At 28.8% G+C, this 14,021-nt stretch overlaps 1 protein-coding gene and 2 long non-coding RNA genes across 3 annotated transcripts; 2 read left to right on the top strand and 1 right to left on the bottom strand.

Moving 5' to 3' along the window:
• The first annotated feature begins 1,953 nt into the window (after positions 1-1,953).
• Positions 1,954-6,467, top strand: LOC108474419 (uncharacterized). Its single transcript, XM_053026071.1, has 5 exons — positions 1,954-2,119; positions 3,207-3,379; positions 4,225-4,323; positions 4,402-4,553; positions 5,806-6,467. Exons 2-5 carry the CDS (start codon positions 3,209-3,211, stop codon positions 6,191-6,193), a joined length of 810 nt encoding a protein of 269 aa, XP_052882031.1. The 5' UTR covers positions 1,954-2,119; positions 3,207-3,208; the 3' UTR covers positions 6,194-6,467.
• A 2,070-nt stretch (positions 6,468-8,537) lies between these two features.
• LOC128290097 (uncharacterized) lies at positions 8,538-9,420 on the bottom strand. Its single transcript, XR_008279739.1, has 2 exons — positions 9,232-9,420; positions 8,538-8,974 (listed from the first exon to the last, which is right to left on the bottom strand). It is a non-coding gene; the product is annotated as an uncharacterized LOC128290097 (long non-coding RNA).
• A 527-nt stretch (positions 9,421-9,947) lies between these two features.
• Positions 9,948-10,723, top strand: LOC108475657 (uncharacterized). The gene is made up of 2 exons (XR_001870001.2): positions 9,948-10,192; positions 10,321-10,723. It is a non-coding gene; the product is annotated as an uncharacterized LOC108475657 (long non-coding RNA).
• The last annotated feature ends 3,298 nt before the right edge of the window (positions 10,724-14,021 follow it).

The raw sequence follows: 14,021 nt of genomic DNA, 5'->3' as shown, positions 1-14,021 counted from the left end.
AAATTATGAATTTAGTCCTTATATATTAATTTATTTATTTTTAATCTTTATGGTTTTCAAATTTTAAATTTTCATCGTTGGCTAAATGTTAGGTGTTAAATGGTTACAGTATGCTCTAGGTTTCTATATTTTTCATAAATTTAGAATTTAGGCCTTTAACTTTCCGACTTAAAAAATGTAAGTTCAATAGCATTTTTTAAGTCAGAAAGTCAAAGGACTAAATTTCATTAAATAAAAGTAGAGGGACTAGTTTTCAAATGTACGAAGAGTACAAGAACTTGTAGCATATTTTAACCTTTTTAAATTCATCAAGTTTAACTATTTTCAAAACAAGTTGCAATAAACATATTATCACATTTATAAGGTAATGCAACTTGTTATTTAAGTATACTACTTACAAAAAAGCTAGTTAGTGAATTTAACAACCGTCTTTTCATCAAGATTAAAATTTCAAACTTTGAAAACTACGAGAATTAAGAACGACCCAATTAAAGAACAATGACTAAATTTACAACTTTATACGTGACTAACTTATAGTAGAATTTAACCAAACAAATTTAATTGCTATCCTTATCATTTAGTTAGGGTTAAAATTTCAATTTTTGAAAAATATTGAAATTACCCTTTGGATAGGTGTTTACTTCCAGTGCACTACGTTTAACTTTTTTATTGCCCCATATTATAATATCACTACAATATTTAATCTCACTGTTATCGCTATTTTTACCATAATCAAAAAGAAACGCACCGTCCATCAACAAAAATATAATAAGACCAAACTCATCAATAATATCATGACATCATTATTTTTAAAAATTTTAGAAAATTTATTAAATAAAATTAAGAAAACAAAAGCTTTTTACATCATGATAGTGTAAATCTGTCACCATACTATAACTAAATATTGAATTGTGTCACTATATTTTATTTTGATTGAGGTTAACTATTAAATTTTAAGAACATGAATAAATTTACTACTCAACTTTTATGTAATTGAAACTAGTCAAAAAACTTTGAATTTTAATTAATTTTGTCATCAACTTTCATTATTTTTAAATAAATTTATAATAATTATTCAAAAACAAAATTCAATAGAATAAATATTATTAATATTTTATTTTAATAGTGAACATGAAGTTAATTTATAATATTATAAAACATTATAAATTAACTTCGAAAATTTATTTAATGGAAAGAAGACTTGAAAACTTCTAACAAAAACACATTACTTTATTTTATTTTATAAATAACAGTTTTATTAATATTTAATATTATGTTAATTGAATATTTTAATTATTTAAATATAAATATTTAAAATATATTAAATCTAACTTAATTTAAATTAAAATTGAACGGTAGAATTTAATTAAGAAAATCAAATTTTAGTTTCATTATTTAACCAAATAAAGTGAAGTGTAAAATTCAATATAGAATTTAAGTAAAGTGGTAAATTTAACTTTAATTTAAAAATACAATCGCAAATATCAACAAAACTAAAATATAATGGCAATTTTAATTTCTATCTAAAGTGTAGTACCAAATTTGCAAATTAACCTTTTATTTTATTTGTGCATGTAGAAAATAAACGTAAAATAATAACAAGCAAATAATGATATTAATGATATATAAAACTAATATTTGTTCAATTTCAAAGATAATATTAATAGAAAGAATAATTACAAACTCCGAATATGGATCGATGGACATGAAAAGTATCTAAAAGAATTACTATTTTGAAATTCTCTGTTAAACTAAAAAATATTTTTATTTGTTAACTGTGATATAATTTGGATTTATTTAATTTTTTTAATAATACATGGATTTAATTGGTTTATTTAATAGTAAAGGACTAACTTGATCCAGGTACTATAATGAAGGGACTTAGAAGGAATTTTTACCTTTTTGTTTCTAGGTCCAATGACTTAAAATATACACTGTGGATGACACGTGCCTCACAAGATTTTGCCCTTTTTTTTCGCTTATATCATTTTTCTCTAGATCTAACACCGTTACTTCTTCTCTGAGTTTTCCGCTGCCGCCGTCCCCGGAATATCGTCGGAGGTTCGATCTATATCGCCGGGATATTCTTCAAACCAACAGCTTTCTCTTTAGTCGAAAGGTTCTTTCTTTTCCGATTCAAATCTCTCTCTTTTTTTTTGTAAATTATAATAAAATATTTTTACTAGATGTACATTTTTGCGTGATCTGATTACTCTCAATATATTTGCATTTTGGAAAGTTGATAACTAACTTAAAAATACACAAATGAGTTGATAATTCATTGCTTGGGTTCAATCTGGATGTAAAGACTAGATATCATTGAATGAAATTTGGGCTGTTCTTGCATTTCTTTGCTGTTGTTACTTTAGGGTTTAGGTCAATTTGACCCAGATAAAAAAATGGGGTTTTTAAATGATTGTGACGATTGGGCTCTGTGGTATGAGTAGAATTTGAAGTTCTATTCAATTTTATAACATGCAATTTTTCGATTGATAATATCATCAAGTTGCAAAGAAATGGTATTTGGAATTGAAAGCCCCTTTCATTATTAGGTGCTTTTTAGAATGAATGGTGTTGTCCGAGGTGGGAGAGGTTGATGAATTACTTATGAATTATGATTAATAAACATAAGATAGTGACACAAGAGAAGGATCCTTCTTTGCAGTTTTCATAGTTAAATAGTCTAAAAGATTATAATTCTCCCTATTTTAAACAAGGTTGGTTTGTGGAGAAAACCAATAGAAATATTGTGAGAGGTTTAAATTTGCAAGAAACCAATTTTTTGAGAACTTTTTGTTTCAAGACGAAGAGAAATTGAGCTAAATAACCCATCTTGTTAGTTTTAAATAGGGATCCCATATGATGCATTCTTCATTTTCTGCGTTTTGTTTAAATTAGCAGCAGTCTCTGTAGCTTTTACCATTTTCCCAAGTGCATTTTGGCATCTAACAATAGCAGTGGTCAATTGAAATTGCTAACTTCTGAACAGATTATGCATTCATGTATGTCGAATCTTATTATGATAGTTATGACATATTATTAAGCAGAAATATCAACTTTGGCTTCAATTTATATGTAGTAGGATATACTGATGCTTTCAAATTTTGAAGTTCATGACTTACTATTCTTGTACCATGACGAGATGTGTCTGTGCTTGTTGAATAAAGTTTTCTCATTATGTTTTGTCGCCTTTTGTTTGATTTTAGAAATGTACAATAACTTGGGAGCCCAGCCTGGGGTGCCTAGGCCGCCTGTAAATCCTCAACCAACACCATTTGGTAATGCATTTTATGGTGCTGGTTCTGGTCTTATCCGAGGTGGTCTAGGTGCATATGGAGAGAAAATTTTGGGATCAAGTTCTGAGTATGTGCAAAGCAATGTAAGTAGCTGGTGCAGTTGTCATTACAATATGCTTGAATAATGCATCACTCTTACTCCTTGTTGCATCATAGTTTTATATGTTTTCTTGAAGTTCCTGTGTCAAAAGAAAATCCCTGTCTGACGCATATCGTGGTATTGGTATAGGAGATATGATCTTACAAAGACCCTCCAAATACATGGAAACCTTGGAAAATATTGAATATGTTGATATGACTCTCATACTGAGCCCAAGTAGTTTAGCAGTTTGTTTGTGAGGTCTCTGACTGCTTTTAGGGGTGCATTTGATAGGTCTCCATTCAGGTTTCAATGAAACTTTCAATCAAACTAAGATGTCTGCTTTTTAAATGGAAAATTGAGACCAAAAGTTCTTAAACTTTTAGCCTGGTCTTTATATTTAAAGGGTTTTTAAATTTTGAAGTTTTTATAATCTACTTGAACTTTAAGAAGAAGAAAAAAAATTATGAAAGTGTTGAAGTAATTAAAACGAAATTTGTTCTGGTTAGGATTAATATTTTGTATTTTTAGTAAAACACCGGTACTAAATGGTTCTTACGATTACTGTAACTGAAATTGAACTAAGAACTATAAAAGACTGAACCAAATGAGCTCTATTCGTCACTTGAGTTCTATGGAAACAATTCTATTTGCTGTCTTAATGTTTGTAATAAGGATGTGTTAATCGTGTAATAAAGGGTTAAAAATGTTTGCTTAAATGGCAAAAAAAGTTGAAATACATTCCTATTACAATAAAAGGCCTTCAGTTTAAAAAAGGGATGTGTATCTGAAATTATGGATTTTGCTTGGGACTATTATTTTTTACTATTTACATCTTGAAATGAGCAGATAAGTAGATACTTCTCTGATCCTCAATACTACTTTCAAGTGAATGATCAATATGTGAGAAACAAATTGAAGGTTGTTTTGCTGCCATTTCTGCACAGGGTAAGCAAACACTCAGATTTGTGACAATTTCCCTGTTTTTATACAATATACCTTCTCATACTTTCTCTTTCCCTTCAGGGCCATTGGACAAGAATAACCGAGCCAGTAGGTGGTAGGCTTTCCTATAAACCCCCCATTTATGACATAAATGCACCAGATTTATACATCCCATTTATGGCATTTGGTACCTATGTTGTTCTTGCTGGATTATCGCTCGGCCTTCAAGGAAAGTTAGTGATTTTCCCCCCTCATTCTAATAGCTTTTTCTATTCCTACCTTCTTTTCCCTAACTTTGCAGTGTTCATTTTAATGGTTTTAATCTATGTTGCTCCGATTTTTCATTTTTCTTTATATATAAGTGTTTATCCCCCCTCATTATTGTATTTTTTTCTTATTCCTACCTTCTTTTCCCAAAATTTGCAATGTTCATTTTAAAGGTTTTAATCTATGTTGCTACAGTTTTTCACTTTTCTTTAAGTATCTATATCCAAAACCGCTGTCTGACATATTCAGACTTGAAGATGGATGAGGATATGACCATTGAAGGACCTTACAGAAAAATGGGAAGTCTTGGAGTGATTGGAATTTGAAAATACCCACGAATGACATTCACATCTGAGCTACAGTAGCATATGTTTTAATCCGTAAACCAAAATCTGGGCAGTGTTTATTATTATTGTGCCTTGAAACACTTGCTAACAATACCTTGGCAACTTTGAGGGGTCTATGCCTAACAGCTAAATAATACAATACTAACCAGAGAGGCTTTCCCTTTGTGTATCAGTTTTGAGAGGCTTTCCCTTTGTGTAACCAGTAGCTAAACTGATGTGTATGGAAGCTAGCATTTTTTTTATTCTATAGCGGAATACACGATTGAGATGAAGGCAAGTTAAGGTTTACATTCTGACACCATAGACAGCTTTCTCCAGATAGTATCCAAATTATGAAAGGGAAAGAAATGGGTAGTGTTATTTGTGTGTCAATGGTTGAGGAGTTTTAGCAGCTTTTTGGGTAAAAGTACCATGGAAGCTCTTGTACTAAGAGTTGAATTGCATTTTGCCCCCTCTATGACAAAAATGAGCAAATTAATCCTTATATGTTTAGATTAAAGAGTAAACTGGTTCTTTTGTTAAAAATTCCATTCATTTTTATTGTTAAAAACTGGTTCATATATATTAACATTAGGTACACATGGTACGTCACATGCCATTATCTGATTATTTTGTCAACTATGTAAATTTTTAACAGGACAATTGGATGGAATTTTTAACAGAAAAGGCTAATTTGCTCCTTGATCTAATGTACAAAGATTAATTTGCCCTTTTTTTTTTTTGTAGAGGTCAAATGCAATCTGACTCCAAGTACCGGGGCTTACATGATACTTTTACCCGGTCTTTTGTTTTCTTTGTGTGCAGTGCTTGGCTAGACTACTCTCTTTCTCTTTTTCGCTCAAATGATATCTATTCTCTTCTTTTCCACCAGGTTTAGCCCTGAAGTACTCAACTGGTTGTTTGTTAAGGGATTATTTGGCTGGTTTCTGCAAGTCATGTTGCTGAAAGTAACATTACTCTCATTAGGCAGCGGTGAGGCACCTTTGCTCGACATTATGGCATATGCAGGGTATACTTTCACAGGACTCTGTTTGGCTGTTCTCGGAAGGATCGTATGGAGATATTCATACTACTTTTTGATGCCATGGACATGCTTATGCATGGGAGTCTTCTTGGTAAAGACGATGAAACGAGTCCTCTTCGCGGAGGTTAGAAGTTATGATTCTAGCAAGCATCACTATCTTTTGCTCTTTATCGCCCTGGTTCAATTCCCGCTTTTCACATGGCTAGGTAACATTAGTGTTAATTGGCTTTTCTAAAACTGCAACCACTGTCTAAATTGTGTTTATACCAGCTTTTTCTTAACTTTGATTTTAGGCAATTTTTACATTAGAGAATTTCTTCTCCGTCTAGAAATCTTTTTGTTCCCCAAATTCATAAAAACCAATTTCCATGTACTGAGAAATCTAAAAATATTAGTTCCAATATGGTCTATGTGGTTCGTCAATCGGTAGAATTGAGAGGGTGTTTAATATGACCAAAAGTTATTAATGATTTCACACCTTTAGTATGTGAAAAGATATTGCAAGAAAATATTAATGTTTTCATAATTGGGTCACCAAAATAGAAACAGTTAACAAATAACATATCTATATTTTATACTTAGGGTAAACTATGACGTTGGTCATCTAATTTTTGGGCGTTTTTATTTTGGTAAAAATAATTTTTGTGATTTTGTCACTTTTAACTTTTAGGGTATTTTTATGTTAGCTACCCAAGTGTTAAATTTTAAGTGGCGGCTGATTATACATGTCAAATTATGTTCATATTATATTTGCACTTTCATTTTGGTCATAAGTCGGTTTCATTTTGGCTATCCAATTTTTAAGTCAGTCTGAATTTCTTTTTTGAAATCTTGGTCTAAGAAAATTAAGTGGACATAGTTCTATGACATTTTAATTGGATTTCATGAATATGGATGTTGGATGCATTTATCTGTCTCACTTCACTTCACTTATTTTATCTTTAATATTTTTAATTTTTTTAAATTTAAGTAAATATAATTTTTCAAAAAATTTAAAAATAATGCATTTTTACAATTTTACCCATTTAATAACTATATTTATACAAAAACAAAATGATAATTTCATATAGTGATTAAGACACGAATTTCGATTCAAACGAATTTCGGTTCAACTCTGCCTGTTAGGGTCATATTTTTTATTTTGGAAAATCGGGTTCAGTATAGGCTAGATTGGGTGAAATTAAAATAATTGGGTCGGGGTTAAGGTAAATCCATTTTACATTGAGATATTTACAAAAAAAATGCTCCTAATATATGTATATATACTTAATAAGTTTAAACTTAAAAATATTCATCTTATTAAACTTAAAATATTCATTTTATTTGTTTCAAATAAAAATATAAATTAATTTTATTTGTTGGTTTCATCTTTCGTATAGTTAGGTTTGTCCATCAGCTCTCGATTTTTGACGGAAAAAACGAATTAAATTATATTATTTTAATTATTTAAATAATATTTTTATATTTTATAATAAAAATAATATAAAAATATATAATAAAAAATTAAATCGGTTAACCAAAAAATTGACTAAATTCATATAAGTTCAATTTGATTGTTTTTATCAATGAAAATCAATGAATTCAATTTTGATGCGTTCAAATCGTTTGTAAAAAAATCAATCAAACCGATTAATTAAACCGATAACTTTAGTGTCTAAATGTGACACATGTTTTGAATCTCAAATGAAGACGGAAAAAACATACATACTTGCCTCGCACCTCGGCTAGCAAGATCAGAGACAAGTTCCTACATGACGTTCTAAGTCAAATAAATTCACAAAACATACACACAACATATAGAAATACATCTTCTATAAGAAATGATGCATACGTTGAAGAAAATATGGGAGACTTGTCCAACTATTTTAAGAACAAAAGCAAATGATTCCCACATTAGAATCTAAAGTAAAATTGGTGACAACTCAGAAACAAAGATTGTCTTCATGCATCTTCCATACCTAGAAGACAATGAAAACATCAAACTCCTAACCAAAAATACACTCGAATGTACATGGTCCGAGTTCAAACTCTTCGTTTTGAAAATGGTTAAATTATTGTTTAGGGGCTTAAACTTGACAATTGTGCATAAACTTTTTTTTTGTCTAAGTTTGGGGTTTGAATTTTTTTTCCTAAACTTGACAATTATTTTCAAATTGAGGTTAAATTATAGAGTTTTAAATTTTAAAGCCGAACCTGAACTCGGTTCATAATTTTAAAAGACCTAATCTTTTGTCTAATCTTATTGTTCCAAATTTAATACTTTTATTTAACCCCTTGTAAATTTGGGATGGGCATTCAAATTTGATTTGAGCGAATAATCCAGTTCTTGAACAAGTATGTACTATTCTCAATTTTTAATAAATCAAATAATTAAATATGGTTTAGTTAAAATATATTTCAAGTTCTTGTACTCTTTATACATTTAGAATTTAGTCTTTTTATTTTTATTTTTAGGATTTTTATTCCTCTAATTCTCAAATTTAAAATCCAAGTTCAATCCTTAATATAGTTAATATTCTTCACTAATGTGACATTTTGAAATAAAAAAAATACTCGACCATATAACAAAAAGAGCGATATTTGTAAAGAACTTGCATTTAATATAAGAATTTTAAAGTATAGTCTAAACTAAGGTCAAATTTGATTAATTAAAACCTAAAAATTATATAAAAACAAATCTAATTTTAAAGTCATAATATCTAGTGTAAAACCTAATTTTTGCCTGGTCCAAATACTCAATTATAGCCCGTACACACATAAAAGCAAAAATAATTAAAACAAAAAAAAAACCAATCCCAAAATTAAACAAGCCCAAATTATAGTGGCCCAAATCCCTAGCTAGCCCAAATGGCCTAAGCCAATAACATAAAATTCCAGCAACACTAAGAGTTCTGAAAACAGTTGGCGCTGTAGCCCCCATGATCAGCTTCCCACGCACGTCGGCACGCCCACACACGACCTCTATCTCGTGCATTCATCCCTCACGATCGTGCACTCCTCCACGACATCACAACACCTACAATTAGAGCAAAGAAATAGAAAGAAAATGTATGGTTTTTGGCTATAAAAGCCTTCAATTTTTCATTGTAAAGGGGGTTCCCTCTCTACGAATACAATAGTGAAAATATATATGAAATCAAATACAAGCAAAGACCAAAAGCAATAATATTTGTTAAATGTGATTTTTTAGTTTCTTTCCCTTTCTGAGTTTATTATTATTCTTTCATTTTCTTCTTGCGTGAGAGAAACATTAGGAGAAAGAGGGAGACTCACCGGAGCCACGTCGTGCTCGCGTCGACGAAGGAAGACTCACTGGAGTCACGGCGACGGTTGGGTAAACCATTGGTGGCCTTTTCAGCTGGAAGACAAAAGGGATAAAAAGCGAGAAGAAGGAATTTTATAAAATATTTTTGGGTTTCTTTTTTTAAAAAATAAAGGTTAAAACGTATTTTGACAAAAAAAAAAAAAAAAAAGGGGTTTTAATGGTTAATAAAAGGAAATGGCATTGGGTGAAGGAACAGACACCTTTTTTGACTTGTTCATGCGCATGATTTCTCTAAATGGATAATTTTCGCGTTTAGTCCCCCTCCTTTGCACTACTATCTAATTAAGCCATGTTTAGTTTTTTTATTTCTTTTAAATTATCCCTGGGACTTGCGCATATTTTCATTTTAATCCGCGCTGAAACGACATGTTTGGAGGTCTAGTTTATTTTCAGTTTTAGTCCCAAGCATTTATACGCGTTTTGTTTTGGTCCACGATTCTATTTCAATGGTTTACTTTATTTATAAAATATCCCTTTTATTTTAATTTTATTTTAATTGAGTTTTCCATAATTCACTTTTTCTTAAAAAGGGTCATTTAACATTTTTTATTTTCTTTATTTATTTGTATATATGTATTTTAAATAATTTTGACAATTCCACTTCTTCTTTTGAAAAACATTATTGTTTTTTTTTATATTTTTTTTGTATGTTATTACATTGAAATGTTCTCATATCTATGTTATTAGGCATATAATTTATGATTAACTCTATTCTATGTATATTGTTGCTTTCATATTATTTTTCCACCAAGTTTGTTCTTTTGTTGCTAAGCTTTTACTGAGCATAACAAACAGTAACTCCATTGCTGCTCTCTCTCAACAGATTTTCCGAGGCTGTTGTCGTCTTCCAAACAGAACTCAGAATCTGATTCGTCCTCTCACTCACTCTCAGCTCCGCCTTCGGATTTGGTAAATCCATCTCTCACTTCTCACTCACTGATTCCGCTTTCCAAATGCGCTTCCGTTTTTATCCTTTTTAATTTTTAATTTTTTTTACTTTTATGATTGGTCGGTTACTTATTTATTTTGTGAATCAGGTAATTCAGGATGCAGGCGTCATCGCATTTAGTCAGAGGGAATTTCGGCATTGAGATTTCAAAACGGAGAGTATTCCCTTGCTTTGGTGAAGTTAGGCAACGGAGTTTAACTTTGAATCGCAATTTTTGCATCCGAAGTGGTTCCACCTGCAGCGGTTTAAGATCAGGTGACGTTTCGATGGGAGCAGGACTTGTACGTGCCAAAAATGGTATCGAAACTGCCGTTCGCTCTTCGGTCAAATCTCGATCGATCAAAGCTCAAGCCTCTGGTCTCTTTCTCTTTCTCGTTTTCGTTTTCCTTTCACTTTTAAGCTGTGTGTCGTGGTTGAATCTGTTTATTGAATTTATGTTGAATTTTTAGGTGAGGAAAATTGCTTAATGAAAGAATTGCATGTTAGTGAAATCGATTTTTTGTTTGGCTAGTGATACAGAATGGCTTGATTTGTTGCTGTTGTTAATTATCTGCTGCTCTTTTCTTTTCCTTTTTTTTCCTTTAACAAAAGTTATTAATCAAATGTTTCATAATTTTTATTGTATGGTAAAACTTTGGAGGCATTGGATTGATATGTCAATTGTGGACATGATACATATGTAAATATTTTCTAAATTTATTGTATATATTTTTTTAAAATTATTCGTATATAGCTTGGCTTTCTTTTGAGGATCTTGTTTTTATTGCATATTTTATTTATGTTAATTACTTTGGTCTTTGTATATCGTTATTTTTATTTATTATTTTCATATAAATATATCATTCGTTTAGTCAATTTGTTTCATTTGAAATTATGTTACATATTATTTGTTTCAATATATATTTTTTAAAATAATCACTAATATATTATCCGTTTTTTATACATATAAACTATTTTGAATTCTAATATATGTTATTCCTTTGTATATTGTTCGTATGATTTTTAAATTGTTTTGTGTTATATTGGTTTCATGTAGTTCTGTGTATCACGTGTTATTTCTTTCGTTTTCAATTCGAATCCACTTATTATCGTTTCATGCTTAGAATTATGATTTAGTTTCTTTATTATTGCATCAAGTTTTTTACAAAATCCGCATTTTCGCTCAACATCGATTGTTTTATTACCTTTAAAGTAAACCAAGCGAAAATATTTTGAGCCGGTTTCATAATTACTTATTCAAAAACTCTTCAAAATAAGATAATGTTTCGTGTTTGGAAATTCGAGAAATCGTGCCCTAACGTGTTGGGTTTCGTTTTTCCGTTTTTCCGTTTTTCCAAATAACGGAGTACCCTTTTAAGAGTTCGTTGCGTGTTTTTGGAAATTATGAGGTGATCTTAGTCTTTGGAGGCTTAAAGTATCGTGTCCTAACGTACTGGATGTGGTATTTTATTTCTTTGAAGCAAGTGAACCTTAAAATCCAATTCGAATTGTTCATACATTTTTAAAGGAATCGTATTTTAAATTTTTTCTAAATTTTCAACGATAGGACATTCAATAATCAATTGGTACCAATTTTGGGCGTTACGGGGGTGCTAACCCTTCCTCGTGCGTAAACGACTCTCGAACCCTTTTTCTCAATTTTCGTAGACCTAAATTTATTATTTTAATAAATCAAATATTTTATTAAAATGATCAACCTCAAGGTGATCCGATTACACCTCAAAAAAATTAGTGGCGACTCCCAACTTTTCGTTTTCAAAAGTCGATCCCCATTTTCCAAAATAAACATGGTTTCGACATCTAGAATATAATTAAATTTGGAAACTTGGAAGCCAAAACTTAAACCTAAAAATCTAACTTATCTAAGATCAAAAGAGGAATCCAACCTAAAATTTTGTACTTTAACCTAAAAAAAAATTATAGAATCCAGCCTAAAACATAATATTTAAACCTAACAATCTAACTGATAAACCTAATATTTAAATCTTGAAGCCTAAAATCCAAAATTTGAACTTAAAACTTAATATTTAGATCTAAAAATATAAAGGTAAAAAAAACCTAACTTAAAACTTAATACCTAAACTTAAAATAGGTCTAAAATTAAACCCAAAATTCCAATAATAGTATCCAAACAAATAAACCCTAAATATAAAGATTTAAGTTTAAATCTAAATTTTACTAACAACCCAAAGTCACAAAAATGTCAACAACAAATCATTAGAGATAGTATGAATAAAAATACAAGAAAAAGCATAAAACCATAAAAGGATAAATTGAAGAGATGAAATTGAAGTGTCACACATTATAACAAAAATATATGACTAGAGGCGAATTTAGGGTGCTAACAGAGTGCCCCAGTCTCCCTAGACTGTAAAATTACTATTTAAGTTCTTTAAATTTTTTTAAAATTTTAAATTAGTAAAGATAAAATTATACTTTAGCCCCCTAAAATTATAAAAATTCAATTTAATCTTTTAAAAATTATAAAGATATAGACTATAAAAAATTAAAATTTCATTCAGTTCCCTAAAAAATTGTTCTAGTTTACTGTTCATGAACAAAATTATTAACTAAAAATAAAAATCTGAATTATATCAAAAATAAAGTTTGAATATATATATATATATAAACTCGATTTAGAAAAAGCTTTTGAATTGATGAGAATATTTTTCCTTATTATTTAAATAAAATTCTAAGCATTAAGAAAACAATTATGATAATTATAATTATAATTTAAATTACAATCATTAGTTAATTTTTATGTAAAAAGTTGCTCTAATTTTATTGATATAAAATAGGGTTATTACTTGAATAAAATTTTAAACATTTTAATTATCATTTAATTAATATTAGAATTAATTATGTTAATTAGTTATTAATTAGGATAATGTTTTAGTTATTAATTTGGATAATGTTGTTTTACATTAAAACTATGTTATATATTGAATAGGTTGAAAATGTTTTTATTATGATTTGAAAATTTTCTATTATAATAAAATTAAAATTTATATTTACATATAAATATATTTATATCGATGTAATTTTGATATATTTATATGTATGTATATTATATATTTTTAAAATAATATATAATTTATTAAGAAACTAAAAATTAGGTTGTTAATATATATATATATATATATATATATATATAAGAAAAATATTGAAAAACAACGATAAACCCGAAACGGCACGTTAAAACCTGTCGATAATAGAATGTATTTGTATCAGGATAAAAATAGTATGCCTATCGGTACAATACTGACTACCTCTACCTTGGTTATAGATAAAACAATATTTTGACTGATTTTGGAAAAAAAAATAGTTTGAATTATTATTTTAAGTATAAAATATTTTATAAAATTTAATTATAAAATATATAAAATTCAATGTAAAATTATATATTTTTAACAAATTTTTTTACTAACTGAGTGATTGAAAGAAGTGGCAATGTATTTTTTTCCCCTAGCATTTGGAATGAGTTCCAATCCTAAAGTCATTACTATTTGGAGTACTTTACCTTAATAACTCAAATAAAGTTAGAGTTAAGCCATAAAACGAATGAATGAGAACATTTATGAGTATAAAAGAAAGCTATAGTCGAATACTATAAGTCTTAATATTAAGTATTTTTAATAGATTTAGCCCTTCTATTATAATTTATCATTTGTAATCCTTCTATTTTACAAAATGTGTATTTTCAAGATGGAGATAACTTTTTTCCATTAAAGAATTTAGTGTAATTTTCTTTTAATATATGATAAATTTTGGGTTTTTTTTTTTTTTTCT

The sequence above is a fragment of the Gossypium arboreum genome, chromosome 3, assembly GCF_025698485.1.
Source record: "Gossypium arboreum isolate Shixiya-1 chromosome 3, ASM2569848v2, whole genome shotgun sequence".
NCBI classification, from domain to species: Eukaryota; Viridiplantae; Streptophyta; class Magnoliopsida; order Malvales; family Malvaceae; genus Gossypium; species Gossypium arboreum.
Note: the sequence above shows the minus strand (reverse complement) of the source record. Positions and strands in the feature narration are given on the sequence as shown.